At 36.9% G+C, this 15,257-nt stretch overlaps 2 protein-coding genes across 3 annotated transcripts; both read left to right on the forward strand.

Moving 5' to 3' along the window:
* The first annotated feature begins 1,767 nt into the window (after positions 1 to 1,767).
* LOC127635442 (elongation of very long chain fatty acids protein 7-like) lies at positions 1,768 to 5,283 on the forward strand. Its single transcript, XM_052115500.1, has 8 exons — positions 1,768 to 1,821; positions 2,459 to 2,545; positions 2,646 to 2,836; positions 2,927 to 3,007; positions 3,107 to 3,163; positions 3,256 to 3,361; positions 3,995 to 4,131; positions 4,264 to 5,283. The coding sequence occupies exons 2-8, from the start codon at positions 2,482 to 2,484 to the stop codon at positions 4,492 to 4,494; spliced, it is 867 nt and encodes a 288-aa protein (XP_051971460.1). The 5' UTR covers positions 1,768 to 1,821; positions 2,459 to 2,481; the 3' UTR covers positions 4,495 to 5,283.
* A 172-nt stretch (positions 5,284 to 5,455) lies between these two features.
* On the forward strand, positions 5,456 to 14,249 carry depdc1b (DEP domain containing 1B). Of its 2 annotated transcripts, XM_052115498.1 has the most exons (11): positions 5,456 to 5,603; positions 6,472 to 6,737; positions 7,015 to 7,156; positions 7,265 to 7,392; positions 7,505 to 7,635; positions 7,732 to 7,779; positions 9,203 to 9,343; positions 10,709 to 10,875; positions 11,062 to 11,238; positions 12,475 to 12,666; positions 13,026 to 14,249. In XM_052115498.1, the coding sequence occupies exons 1-11, from the start codon at positions 5,544 to 5,546 to the stop codon at positions 13,188 to 13,190; spliced, it is 1,617 nt and encodes a 538-aa protein (XP_051971458.1). In that variant the 5' UTR covers positions 5,456 to 5,543; the 3' UTR covers positions 13,191 to 14,249. The 2 variants fall into 2 exon arrangements, with proteins under 2 accessions (XP_051971458.1, XP_051971459.1); XM_052115499.1 differs by lacking the exons at positions 12,475 to 12,666; positions 13,026 to 14,249 and adding an exon at positions 11,425 to 12,449.
* The last annotated feature ends 1,008 nt before the right edge of the window (positions 14,250 to 15,257 follow it).

Raw genomic sequence — 15,257 nt, forward strand, 5'->3', positions numbered from 1 at the left:
TAAACGTCTTGTACAGCCTTCTTTTTCCACTCAGTTTTTTATGCATACCCTATAGTGTACAGCTCTTCTATTGTGCGGTAATGACTTTGAAAGCAACAGAAGCTCTCTGCTCATTCAGGGCTCCAATTTGCTTTACTGATGGGGCGACCCAACCCTGAAATTGAAATCAGTGTGGTGGAAGTCAACAAGGCTTCAAGGATAAATCTCCACAAAACATGTCCATATCACGTCAAAAATAAAATAAACAAAAGGGCCTATATTACTAAAGAAAATGAAGCCTATGTTTGTATAAATCCGACCATGTTTTACTTTGTGACTATTTTAATGACAATTAAAGGATTATTCTGAATTTAATACAGGTTAAGCTCATTTACAGTGAGGCACTTACAATGAAAGTGAATGGGGCCAATCTTTGGAGGGTTTAAAGGCAGACATGTGAAGCTTATCATTTATTCTTCTATTAAAACCTCTGTGTTATTTGAGCTGTTAAATTGTTTAAATTGTCATTTATAAGGTTCTTTCAGGATTTAAGGCTTTATGGCGTTATGTCATCATGGCAATGCAGTACGCAGAAAATGTTAGTAAGCAATTTTATCATAATAAAATCATGTCTACATGTATAATATTTACATCTTGTGGCTAAACGTTTGAAACAGCGAATATTTTAACATTTACGGATTGGCCCCCGTTCACTTCCATTGTAAGTGCCTCACGAGGGACAAGCCAAAAATTGTATTTTGTGGTAATCAACATTATGCCACAAATGCTGTCGAATGAGATGAACTTGTATTGAACCCAAAATATTCATATAAGCACATTTCCTGTTCAAATTTTCTTAAAGTGTCTGGAGCAGGGGTGCCCAATATGTCGATCGCGATCTACCAGTCGATCGCACAGGCAATGCTGGTAGATCGCACAAAATGTAAAATGTACTTTGGTTAAATTTTAATAAAAATAAATATAATGTCTTTCCTTCTTTTAGTTTCTGTCTGACTTGCACTTGACGAGGAAATATTGACCAGGCGAGGTTTTGTTTATTCAGTTGCCATGACAACTAGGTTCGTGCATACGCCAAGGACTTTTGAGAACAGAGCGGGAAATTGCGTTGCTACTGCCTGGATTAGGCAAAACTGTCTGATTCTTTCAGTGCAAGTCATCAGAATAAGGTAAATGCCCTGGCATCTATTGTGCTGTAGGTGTTTTGGGTTTACAGGATTAAAGAATTATCATTAGACTCTCATTAAAGAAATATTGTGTATAAATGTGTACATCATATAATTGTGTGTATATGAAGTGTATTAAGTCGATGTTCTGTGCATAGTGTGTATAAGTACAAGGAAGACTACCATGATATATGGGCTAATATACTTTGTATTCTCATTACAGTGATGTGAATTGGGGCAAATATAGTTAATTGTATTTATTGTAATGTATTTATCTTCATGCAAAAAAAAAAAAATAATAATCCTCATGTCTTTTGATTTTGGAGATTTTGTCAGAATTTTGCTCATCAGCCACCATATTTAAAATTCCCTGTACACAAAATAACATTCCAAAACATTCCAAAACAATTGACCTTTGTACAGCGTTCCGCGCATATTTTTAAATTATCATTCTAGAAACACCTCTGAAAGCGCTTAAAAGTTTCGACATGAATTCCGGAAGTTTCACGGGGCGGAATCTCCAAATATGAAGAATTGTAGGCGGAGCCAAATGCAACAAGTGTATAAGTACTTGAAGCGTTAAATGAGTCATATATTTGACAAAAGGCGGTGTATTATTGACAGCCGTTGGAGAAGCGGATTAAATCCAGCCAGTGAGGTGTGAACTTTTACATTTATTTATTTATTTATTATTATTTTTTTCTTCAAGGAGAGTCAACTCGAATTTTGTTATTCATTAGGATTCGTGGTGTTATTATTTATCATTAAAGTAGATCTGGCTGTTTGAGGATGTTTTGAGAATTACAGATACAAGTTTGGATGGTGTAAGACAGTGTTTCCTTATTTAACAGCCTGATTCAACTAAACAGCTGGTTAGTAAAAGCTCCACGACCTGAATGGGGGTGTGTCTAAGAAGAGAGACGTTCAAAATATGCAGAATTTTGGGATACTCCAGCACCAGGATTGGGAAATTTTGATTTGGGCCCAAAACAAATGCATACAAAATTCAAGTAAACACCATTGGAATTTTCTAAAGTTTCGAGTCTTTCCAGTTTGGTTTTGGGAGTGGTCTAATGGGTTTGCTTGTTTGGAAGTGCCATCACAAGTGGAATGCTATTCCACATTCTAAATTCCATGTGGAAATTTTAGGAAAAGTGTTGTTTTTTTCCCCCATTGGGCAAAAGGGTAAAAGCGGGCAAAAGATTATTAATTTATAGCTGGAGATACTCATGTTGGGTTACTCATGTTGAAGTTCTTCCTTGATGTAATGTGAATCCATTGGTTTTTTTCTCCAGAAGAGAAGCCAGGACCATCAAACATGGCTTTCAACACACTAACCTCAAGAGCTGTGCTCCTATATGATGAGTGGATCAAGGAAGCAGGTGAGTTTGCATCCTCTGGTGTTATATAATGCTTATAATTAAGGAGACATATTTGTTATTTATTTATGTCATTGAAAAATAAGAATGCTTCTCTTTGTAGATCCACGGACAGCGGACTGGCTCCTGATGGCGTCCCCGTTCCCCCAAACAATCATCATCGCAACCTACATCTACTTTGTGACCTCACTGGGCCCTCAGCTAATGGAGAACCGCAAGCCATTTGACCTCAAGCGACCAATGATCATCTATAACTTTGCCATTGTGGCGTTTTCCATTTACATGATTTATGAGGTTCGTAGCTTGTCATTTGCTATCGTGCTAGGCATCCTCTTGTATACTGTTTATCTCTGGGTGTAAATCAAAACGCGTGTTTCCTTGCAGTTCCTCATGTCCGGTTGGGCGAATGGATACACCTATGGGTGTGACATTGTGGATTATTCTAGCTCTCCTCAGGCTCTCAGGGTATGTAAATGGAGCACGGTCTTCTGTTAATGGATCATTTGTCAACGTAGACTTGTGCATTAATTTGGCATTTCCTTTACTTTCATGTTTTAATTTTAGATGGCATGGACATGCTGGCTGTACTATTTCTCCAAATTCATTGAGATGCTGGACACCGTAAGTGTGACTTTGCTATATAAATGCTTTAATTTCAATTTTTGTTATTAGACTTTCAATGGTAAAGCCATTTGTTCTGGTGTCTTTTATAGGTATTCTTTGTCCTGAGGAAAAAAAACAGCCAAGTATCTTTCCTCCATGTGTATCATCACTCAATCATGCCATTCACCTGGTGGTTTGGAGTCCGATTTGCCCCAGGTAAAGTATTATGAGGTTGCTACTTAGAGAGCCCTTTGAAATGGTGTTGACTTCTGCTGCCTTCATGTGCTGTTGGAATTATTCTACTTGGTACTTCCCACTTCTGAAGTCGTAAGTATGAGCACGTCACGTTCAAGTGTTTTGTTGTCGGAAGCCTGGAGGATGCCATGTTCATATATGCATGTTTCTCGGAACTCTTCACTATCGCCACCATATTGAATGTTGACATCCTCACCCAACTCGGAAACTTATCTCCGTGTTTCCCATTCATAATTATGATGGATAATTTGGCATTCATGTGCAACTTAAAAGTTGGAAACTCGTTTTTACTATAATTCCGGTAGAACGTGAAGGCAGCATCATTACGTGGTAAAACCGAAAGTTTGGGTGTGACTTTTCACCATTTGCCATTAGTTTACCTCACACTCATGATCTTGTCTCTTGCTATTTGTGGCAAGTGGTATTATGCGGGTATTTATATGATGTGTATGTATTTTCCCCTGCACACAAGATGGAAGACTGTACATTTTAATTTCTTATACAACTTTAGGCGTACATTCTCCAAATGCTGTTAAATTTGAATGCTGTAATTTGGGTTAAACGAAATGCAAAACTTGGGTTTCCCTCTATTAGGTGGTCTGGGAACTTTCCATGCCCTTCTGAACTGTATTGTCCATGTCATAATGTACACCTACTATGCTCTCTCTGCTCTGGGACCGGCCTACCAGAAGTACCTGTGGTGGAAAAAGTATATGACCACAATCCAGCTGGTAAGTTCATCGTTTACAAGCCTACCTACCAACCCCCATCTTAATTATTAAAGAAATTGGGCCCATTAATGGGGACCGTTTTGATATCAGAACTTCAAAATGTTTTTTAACTTGATATTTTCTCGTTCTCAGATCCAGTTTGTGATGGTGACCGCCCACATCGGCCAGTTCTTCTTCATGAAGGACTGTCCTTACCAGTTCCCCGTGTTCCTCTATGTTATTGGTCTGTATGGGCTGATCTTCTTGATCCTGTTCCTCAATTTCTACTATCATGCCTACACCAAGGGCAAGAGGCTTCCGAAAATTCTCCAGAATGGAACCAGCCAGCAGAACGGAAACTACCTACATAAGAAGACGGAGTAATTATTTCCTCGGCCACCTAAAAATGAACTTCTAACCTAAAAGTTGGAAAATTTCAGTATGTTTTAGGTTCCACTCCCTGTTTTATGTTAAAACTATTGAGGAATACCACTGTATCACTGGATTTCATATTTCCATATGTTTCACTAGAGGTGCTATCCTCATTTTTGTCTTCACTCAAGGCTTTGAAATGAGAATGGGGTGGGATACCGTTTTTTGTTTGTTCTAATATCCTCTACCTGTAAATATGAGTTCTCCGCTTTGGAATATGATTGAACTGCTGGCCAAATCTGAAATGAGGTAATGAGAGCATGTTGGAAGGTGATTAGAAGTTTATTGCTGAATGGGTTTTTGAACGTTGTGTTTTGGTTTTAACTAAATGAGCCTGAGGCCCTTTTAACATTGAGAAACTCTTGACTGATAACCTGGCTGTGCTCGAACCTCCAAATTCCACAGAAGTGACGTCATATGAAAGTTATGCAACACTGTCTAAATGATTTGACTATTTATTTGATTGTTTATTTAATGTTAACCACTTCTTAATGTGATCTTTTAAAAAAATAATTTGTGTGTGTGTGTCTGTGTGTTATATATATATATATATATATATATATATGTATGTGTGTTTCTGATTAACTGTTATGGTTTTATGTACTTGACCGATCTGAGCAAGGGAATAGCAAGAATGGATTGATGCTCTGTGACATTTTCCTAGTTTTTGTCGTTTTTTTAAACCTCCTAATTTTGTTTAAAACAAACTGAAGTGTTTTATAATGAAACAAAATAAATTATTTGTCTATATCTCTTAGTATTCTTGTGATTACTTTGCAATGACGTGTACAAACTACAATTCCCACACTGCATTTGGGAGCTCCCGGAGACGATGCCCACATATGGTTATGATCAGTGCCACGTGGCTGGTTTCGTGTGCCAATCACATTGTTGGTAGGAACGTGTAGGTTTTCAAAAGTGAAGCAAGTTCTGTGGAGATGATTACAGAGATAAACTCATTAAATGGAGGAATAATCTCAATTTAAACCATTAATATTTTTATGAGGGCTAATATGGATGGTAAAATGATCGGACCAGGACCTTACAGGGCGACAAAGTTGGTAAGAATCGCTTTAAAACCGGAAATACATTCGCGGATACATTGTTGCTTTTTTTTGTTTATCTAAACTCTTAATGTTCGAATAGGGTTTGATATTGAACCGATGGAACGTTTTTAAGTAACTTGCTTGCATGAATATTGCAAATTGTTGCCCATCACGTTCTTTCACATTAATGCCATAAACGGCCAATTATATTTTCATATGAACAATTTTGCTTCTTGTGGTGGTGGGTTATGCCAAAGACATATTATTAAAGTTACAAAAAGTTTAACCTTTTAATTCACAGTTACCACTTATACAATTATCTTATTTTGTCCTACAGCTTTAAATATAAATACAAATACATAAAATTATATTTTAAGGCACATAGTAATTTGCTTTACTGTAATAACTTGTAGACAGATGTACTTTATTGATCCTTGTGACGAAATTCCAGTGCAACAACCCAAACAACAAAGATATTACCATGGCAACCATGGCAAAATTCTGTAGCTACTACAGATATTATGGCAATAAATCTGGAGTAACTTCCTATTAGCCAGCCCAGCACTGTCAAAAACAATCCTGTAATAAATCTATATCATATATATTCATTTGATTTGCCTTTTTGTTTACTCCTTTCATTTGATTTCATAGACTCAATGTACAATACACAGAATGCAACATGCAAATGCTTACAATCTGGTACAATACACAACATAGTGTACTATGATACTATCAGCTGTTTTTGGTGTAGAGACCTCAATTTAAGTAAAAATAGTACAATTGTTATGAGGAATGCTCTTGAACATCTCTCCATAATGGGTTCCATTCCATTAAATCAGCAATTACCATCTAAATCGAAAGTATCTTTCCTTTTTTTTTGTAGTGGAATGAAACTATAAAGCTCTTCCGTGGTGGGATGCCAGTAAGGCGACACTGGGCTCATTTCAGGTGTTATGATCACAGTTTCACCGGTGCCGAGGCTGTCGACTTCCTCCATGAACTGCTCAGGCTGAACCAGAACTTTGGACCAGAGGTGACACGCTACCAAACGCTCCAGTTACTCCGAAAATTCCTCAAAAATCACGTTATCGAGGACGTCAAAGGGCGGTTTGGCAAAGAGGATTTGGAAGACAATGGACATCTATACAGGTGCCAGTATTGGTGTCAATTTTGCATATAGAATCATGGAGAATGCCAAAGTTAGCTCACTCCTAAATGAGATGTGGGTTGTTGACATAAAATGTGTCCATTTCAACAACCTTAACTCTATAAAAGTCAACTGGAGCCATGTTAACTTTCCATAAGTACTTCCACGTCAGCCATATTTGATGCATTAAAACAAAATGGGTGGAAATTATGTTTTTGCCATTTTAATTATTCACTAGTAGTGCCAAATGATTATTAATTAACTATTTAATTCTGCCAGATTTCCTCCACAATCCCCTCTGAAGCCTCTTCCTGTGCGTCCACCTGTAAGAGATCCCGGCTCAGTTCCTAGAATTCCACGCTGGGATGATTATGAGGACATACAAGTGCCGGTAAAGATACCCATGAAACCTCTCATTCTAGTAAGTGACTGTGGAGAGTTTATCCTGTTTTATAATGACATTTACGATACTTGCTGACCATAAGTTACATTTTTAAGTGATGTAGAAATACTGTATGTATGATTTTAGAATTCAGGGACATGGAATAAGAGGCACAGCATCGCCATTGGGGAGGTACCAGAGTGCAAATTGATCCGGAGGAGAGAGTTAACCCCGAAACATGTGGACCAGATATGGAAATCGATGACACTATCACAGTAAGCATTATCAGCCAAAATGACAAGATAGAAATGTTATTTCAAATTAAGTTTGTATTGGGAATCGAAATGGTTAAAACTTAGGTCAATTTTGAATTCATCTTTTTTTTAGTTTGCAGACTGTTTTGGGTCTCCAGTCATTGGACGGGGTTCTAGACACAAAACTTCTGAGTCCAAAGCACATCGTTCATAATGTTTTTGGGGTTAATAAGCAAGGCATTGTTGTCCTGAAGAACAAAGCAGGTGAGAATTAATTATACAGCTTTTTAAGAAAATTATCTTGAATATAGAAAGTTATTTGAGCTCATTTGTGACTTATTTTGTTTTTCTGTTTTTTAGAGGATTCCCCTCACTGGGTGTTATCTGCAATGAAATGCCTGGCAAACTGTGAGTGACCAGTTATCCAAATTTGTGTAATAAATTACATTCAACAGGCCATTCAAGGCAGTATATTACAGTGGTTTTACTAGAGGTAGACCGATATATCGGTTTAACCGATTAATCGTTCTGATTGTTGCTTTTTGTAACTATCGGTTATCAACAAAAATCTATGCTGATATTTGCCAATAGTTTTTCGCGCTGAAAGATTCTACAGTATAACAGCGGCCTCTAAAGGTGAAATAAAAACAATCACTGACTGAAAATATTTATCCATATTTAAATTTTTACTTTGATGCAAAATTGGTTTGTAAATCAGTCAATGGAAAGGAGGAGGCGAGAACCGGCTTGACGATACAAATAATAGTTTAATATAAAACTTAAAACAGAAGACACAAACACACATGACGGACATGTCCGTAAACTAACTATCTCTCCCACACAATCCTCCGCAGTCGGCCTTTATCCCTCTCGGAGGCTTGATTGGCCTGATAAGGGACCGGGTGTGTATGATCCGGCCCCGTCCTCCGCCCTGCCACATGGTTATTTTGATTAGATAAATCAAGTATTCTATGTTGAAGTGAGGGCATAACATTTTATTTGACTGGAAACATGCCCAATCTACGCATTCGTTGTGTCTCCAACTTCATATATTGTGAATAAGAAAAAACCTCAAATGGTGAAATATATATACAGTATATACAAAATCCTTAATCTGGTGAATATATAGGCTACAAATGCTTAATTTGGTAAATACTTAGATATTTACTTTGGTAAATAAAGAGCATTGTAACGCAGCCAAGTGTCCATCATTTCATAATAAGAGTCCCGAAATAAGAAAGTGTTTTTCAGGCTCCAAATCTGAACTTTTTTTTTGGTTATTATTGGGAGTTTGTTTGCACAATAAACTGCATCTGGGATATTATTCATTTTGGACTCTTGTAGACTCCATGTCTTTGCCCGTCATAGTAAGGAAAGGCTAAGAAAGTTTTTTTAATATTTAAAAATAAATTTTAAAAACTGTTGGCCGATTAATTGGTTATCTGCCTTTTCCACCACCTTCCAGTTATCAGTATCTGCAAAATCCACTATCGGTCAACCTTTAGATTTTACCATGGTTGAGGGATTTAGTTCGGCACAACGCAAACATTATTGCTTTTGTCACCAATGGCAATGATAAGACACCACTATCTAAATATTTATGTTTATTACTTACAAGAATCATTATAAACAATACTTTTGCAAAGCTGCTTGTTCATTAGCCTAACTGTAACTGTTTATCATTGATAAGCAACTTGGCACATTAATATGGAATTCAAATTGTATGTGCATATATCGGCTATTTAACGACAGCTTCAAATGTCACTCATCCAATTAGATTTTAGAGTTGTAATCTTGTATTAGGTTTTATACATATTGGATATCTTTTAAGGGCCCAATGGCTGTGATAACAGGCAGCCCACATATCCAGGGTTCGAGAGAGACGTCTTCAGGACAGTGGCGGAGCATTTTCAGAGACTGAAAGAGCCACTGTTGACTTTTCATCTGTATGAAATATTTGTCAGTATTTTGGGTAAGTGACCGACACAATGCACACTTTATTTGCATTATTAATGATAAAGATGGTGGAGAATTAAAAACACACATTCGAATGAACTGTACATTTCAAGTTTAGATGTGCGCCAAGAACTGATGATGATTTAGGTGGTCTTTGGCCATTGCGTCTTGCTCTTTAATCAGTATCTCGCAGCATAAGCAGTTAATTTTAAAATGCTGTGTCAGGACAGGAGTTTTTGAAACAACTGTAATGTAAAACACTGTCGGTATTTTGAAGCTTAAAGGGATAGTTCACCCAAAAATGAAAATTCTCTCATCATTTACTCACCCTCATGATATCCTAGATGTGTATGATGTTCTTTCTTCAGCAGAACTCAAATTAAGATTTTTAGAAGAATATTTCAGCTCCATAGGTCCATACAATGCAAGTGAATGGGTGTCAAAATTTGACATTCCAAAATGTACATAAGGCATCATCAAAGTAATCCAAATGACTCCAGTGGTTTATTCCATGTCTTCAGAAGTGATATGATAGGTGTGGTTAATAAACAGATCAATATTTAAGTAATTGTTTGCTAGAAATTCTTCTTCCTGTACAGTAGGTGGTGATATGCATGAAGAATTTTAAAGTTAAAGTGGAGACCCACACACCTATCATATCACTGGAATGATGTTTATACTGACTGTCTGTGATTTATTAATAATTACTTAATAATAATAATAATAATTACTTATTTAAATTATTATTAAATCTAATAATTTAATACATTTAAATGTAATTATTTAATTGCATTCCATTATTTAATTATAATTGAATTAATAACTATTTAATTAAATACTTTTTTAATTATTACCAATTCCCACTACTTAGTAGGTCCTCGTGGTAGCACGGTTACTCGCCTCAATCCGGGTGGCGAAGGACAGTCAATCCACGGCAGTCTTATCACGTGACTCGTTGTGCATGACACCGCGGAGACACACAGCATGTGGAGGCTCATGCTACTCTCCACAATCCACACACAACTTAACACACGCCCCATTGAGAACGAGAACCATTAATCGTGACCACAAGGAGGTTACCCCATCTGACTCTACCCTCCCTAGCAACCGGGCCAATTTTGTTGCTTAGGAGACCTGGCTGGAGTCACTCAGCATGATGTCATCATTAATATTAATGATTTATATACATATATATATTCAAATTAAATATGCATAGCAGCATTATATAATGCAAAATCTAGTGCACCATTAATATGTGCACAATATGATTATGAAACTTATTGTCAATAGACTATGGTTCTCTTCAGCTCTAACCACTGTAGGATAAATGATGCTCTGTTATTTTGGTGTGGTTGTAACCTTATGTAATGGTGTCCCTCAGGGCTTCTACAGCAGCCGTTGGTTGTGGTTGAAGCGTTGCAGGTTTGCTGCCTACTGCTGCCTCCAGCCAACCGGCGTAAACTGCAGCTGTTAATGCGACTGATGGCTAAAGTCTGTGCCAACCCCTCACTGCCCCCTCTGAATGACACCATAGGAGCACGTACGCTGGTAAATAACTCATGTCTTCTCATTGCTGTCTCTGTTGCTTTGTATAAACTTTAAAAGCGCAGTATTTGATGATTAACCGATAATCCTAAACCGTCATAGTAATAAATGATCTTGGGGTCAGTTAATGTATCATTTGGCTCAGTTTCATATTGTTTGACTCCTTGGGATGTTGTTGTCCATGTATAGATGGTCCAGACCTTTTCTCGGTGCATCCTGGGCTCTGCGGATGAGGTGGATTTGGACGAGCTGTTGGCAACCAAGCTGGTCATGTTTATGATAGATAACCACGACAGTGTGCTGAAGGTGCCGTCCAACTTGAGAAAATCTGTCGAGGAACATCTGTCACACCTGAGAAGAGCTCAGGTCAGCATCCTCTCTCACTCATTAAATGCCTTTTAGCTCAATAATTGATGGAAAAATACATGATATGGCATTTGTAATGCATTGAACTTCTGTGAAGTATTGTCAATTAGAGGAAATATTGATTCTATCAATAGAGCGTAACAGTGCCGTCTTGGTTCTCATTTTTCCCTTTCAGTTTTTCCATAGGGATTTCATAGAATCCTTAATAAAAGAGTTCTAAGCCATGAACCAAAACAGCCAACTCTGATGTGACTCACACCATTACAAACTCTGATTTGAAGCAATAAAGTTTGAAAATCGGACAAAAAGACAAAGGTACAATACAGTGTACTTAACGTCTTTAATGAAGAAGTTAACTACAAACCCATGAAGCGATGTCATTGACGTAATTCAATTTAAAACAAATGTAAAACTATTGATTTTAAGTTGTTGATTATACAGTAAGTATAGAAACTATAGTTGAATATTTTATTGCAAAATATTCAAATATATATAGGTAATTTGAGAGTGTAGGGAGAGGGATTAATGGGAGTGGGTGGGTGCTGCAGAGCTCTTTTGGCGCACTTTTGCCCAGCGATTCTCCACTTGTTGGATCGTTTTCCATCAGGATCATGGGTAGTGTAGTTCTTCGCCAAAACTTATGCTAATAAACAGGATTTTGTTTTGAAATATTGCATATACCATTGATTAACAACCTCAGTGATCATGGTAGGCTTGTCTTAGTTATCTAAGATATAATTAATATCCAATTCCCCTATGGAGAAAAGTAATGGGATTTTAACATCTGGAATCTGACGGTTGCGCTCTATTGGGATTTGATTGGTTGGAAATATGTTAGGTAATGCTGTTATTGGTAAATGTTATTTTTGCCCACCCACAAGGCCTCGATGTCATCAGCAGAAAAGAAAAGTTGCCTCAAAGGTGGAGAAAGTTGTTACATTTGGATTATTTCACACATACATTATTACATTTGTCTTCGCATTTGAAATGATTATGGGAAAAATAAGACACTTTTTTACATATATATATATATTTAAAAAATGACATTCACTTATGAATTATACATAGTAAAACCAGGAGAAATTGTATTATCAAAGTAAAAAGGGTCATGTTAATTTGAAAGATTTGTGTAGGAGTTATTTATCCTTTTTGCATTTTAAATAAACATGTCAACTTTTCAGACATGTGAATTGTGCGCTGGCTACCGCATGTCCTGATCTCTTCTGTGTTTTGAAGATAAAGTACGCAGGTGCTGACACGGACACCTCCATGATGTCTCCACCACACTCGTCCTGCAGACAGATCAGCAGTGAAGAGTTTGAGGAGCAGAGAGTCTCAGGATCTCACGGGGCCATCGTGGATCTTCTGGAGAACATCATACATGACAAGAACATGTCCATTAAAGACAAGAAGAAGAAACTCAAACAGGTTACAAATGATTCTTATGAATAGAAATATCTGTTAAAGGAATATAAAACGCATCATATGAGGATTCTGTTGATTGCCACAGAAAATCATTTGGATGTGCGCCGGAGTCTGTATAAATAAACACTTATTATAACTAAAATAACTTCCAGTATAATGGTGCATTCACATACAACGCAGAAAAAAATTTGACCGCTGGATTAAATTTGTGTTTAACTCGCGGTCGCGTTAGTTACGTGTCAAAAATCATTAATAAGAAAAGACTGACGTGTTCTAAGCCGTATTGCTCCTGTAAACTTGCGTGTCTGTTATGCTCGAGTTAACAGTCTTATTTTTCTCTGCACGATGTCTCTGTTTTTCAGTTTCAGAAGTCTCATCCCGATATCTACCGCAGACGGTTTCCCACAGCTGAAAGTGAGGAAGCGGTTTTCCCAGAGAAACCCCAGAGAATCAAACCTCAGCTGATGTTTCTCACGCTGAAGAAACCGTTCCAACCCTTTCAGAGGAGCTGGAGCTTTCGTGCTTGAATCAGTAGTGCGGTTAGTTTGTCACTTGGATAGCCATGCTAAGTATTATTATTAAGGAGAGTTATTACTGAATATCAAAGGCAGGTCATTTCTTGATGTTTTATAGAGCCGTTCTGCTATTAAAAAATGGTTTGATCCTCAATCTAAATAACACCAAATACACCTCATCAATGATTAGTTGACTGAATTGTTTGGTTAAGACAAAGTATAATGCTGTGCATTTGAATCCTATGGGAACGGGCCTAAAAATAATAATAAATATGGTTTATACTGGATATGCAAGTAATCTTTTATTATAGCCCAAATAAACTCCAAAAGGCATCAGTTGTGCCTATTTCACATGGTTTTCATATATTGTGTGACTAAAAAAAAAATCTGCAACATTTCCGATCACTTGAATTCTATTTTTTAATGAGCTGTATTTTTATTTGTATTTTGTTTACCTTCAGTTATATCAGCTGCAGGTGTTTTGTACCTGCTGTCAAGTTCATGTTGTCACTGATAATTAGCGACAGGGTTTTAGTGCTGGTCACCAGAAAATGTCTTTTGAAAAGTCTTCTTGTAAAATAAATGAACAAGCTCTGTCAGAGATCTCAACTACTGATGTAGTTACAACTGCATACTGTATATTTCTGTTTCTCTTTTTTTATACATCAATGTTTTCTTTGTTTTAACTGATTTGTGGTCAAGTATATTTGTGGTTATGCATTAAGTTGTCCTTTGCAGTCCTTATTTGTGTTTGGTCTGCTTTTAAAGTAGTTTTTATAGTTTGTCAGTTTTTAATGAACATATCTAACACTGCACAAAACCTTGACATTTTATCACTTGTTTATTTATGAGGTTTTATTTACTGTCTTACCGATCTTACACTGTCTCAATGCTGGAAGTATTGTGTAAGCAGCATGTAAATGTTTCATCCGTGTTTCTAAAATAATGGTTCAGTGATCTCAACTGTAACACATGATACGTTTCTCAAATGTTGTATGCTTTCAAATGTATTTTGTGAAGAAATGCTGGAGTTACTGTTACTGATTTGGACGTCTACACTGTGATAAAATAGGGAATTGGAAAAAAATAAATCTAATACAATAATGTGATGTTTCTCTATTTTCTTTTGGAAGGCATCCTGCTAATATTTATTCAGTGTACTTTACTGTAACTCCGAAGAGGTAGAGGAAACGTGCAGCATTCTGCCCACCTCAAAACCTTCATAATCAATCTTGGTTATAATTTGTTTTGTAGGTCCTGATACAAACTGGATCTGTCTTTAAATTATATATTTGAACGTCCCCCACAAGAGGTCAGTAGATCACTACTAATAAACCCCTTCTAGGAACTATCATTCAGGTACATTGTGTGTTTTCCAGTACAAAGCTGGACTTATTATAGTTACTGCAGAGTTAAAAAGTGACATTTATTGAACTAGATTTGCTATCCATCATACAGGTTAATATATTTGCAAACACATCTGCTAAGTGTCCTACTAGACCTAATACACAATATCAAAACCACCTGCCTAATACTGTGTAGGTCAGTGTTTGCCAACCTTTTATCTGTCATGGCACACCACTATCCACATAGGCTAACCATTGTCAATATTTGTCCTTTTCAAGAACTTGTCCATGTCATCTGTCCGCCTTAATAACATGTTTACTTGTAATGTTTGAAATTTGGCTATAACCCCCCCCCCCCCCAGATTTGTTCTTGCAATGCCACAACACATTACAGCGATGTAAACTCATGAGGGGCGAAAAAGAAAAGACAATGACTGCTCCACCAAAAAAATTTCTGGGGATATTTATTTTTTTTAAAGAATAAGATAAAAGCACCAAATCCAGCTATTTTAGTGATTCACGTTTATTCATGTGTACAATTGTGCAGAATTAGCAGCACAATAAATCATATTTTGGTGAGGCTTGCTTCTGTTTCACAAATTGTTTCAATTTGAAGAGCTGATTAGTTCAGTGAGCCCTTCTGGAAATGTCACCAGGTGGCAATAAATGAGCATCTTATGTGCGATGAGTGAGTCAGTGAATCATTTTGAGTCGTTCATGACCGAAATCTACC

Source organism: Xyrauchen texanus, chromosome 43 (assembly GCF_025860055.1).
Source record: "Xyrauchen texanus isolate HMW12.3.18 chromosome 43, RBS_HiC_50CHRs, whole genome shotgun sequence".
NCBI classification, from domain to species: domain Eukaryota; kingdom Metazoa; phylum Chordata; class Actinopteri; order Cypriniformes; family Catostomidae; genus Xyrauchen; species Xyrauchen texanus.

Bases quoted from the DNA above. Each gene is read 5' to 3' on its own strand.
- LOC127635442 (XM_052115500.1), top strand. From the start codon at position 2,482: ATGGCTTTCAACACACTAACCTCAAGAGCTGTGCTCCTATATGATGAG. The intron at 2,546-2,645 runs GTGAGTTTGCAT...TTCTCTTTGTAG, and splicing joins TGAGTGGATCAAGGAAGCAG to ATCCACGGACAGCGGACTGG. The intron at 3,164-3,255 runs GTAAGTGTGACT...TGTCTTTTATAG, and splicing joins TCATTGAGATGCTGGACACC to GTATTCTTTGTCCTGAGGAA.
- depdc1b (XM_052115498.1), top strand. From the start codon at position 5,544: ATGAGGGCTAATATGGATGGTAAAATGATCGGACCAGGACCTTACAGG. The intron at 5,604-6,471 runs GTAAGAATCGCT...TTTTTTTTGTAG, and splicing joins CTTACAGGGCGACAAAGTTG to TGGAATGAAACTATAAAGCT. The intron at 6,738-7,014 runs GTGCCAGTATTG...TAATTCTGCCAG, and splicing joins GACAATGGACATCTATACAG to ATTTCCTCCACAATCCCCTC.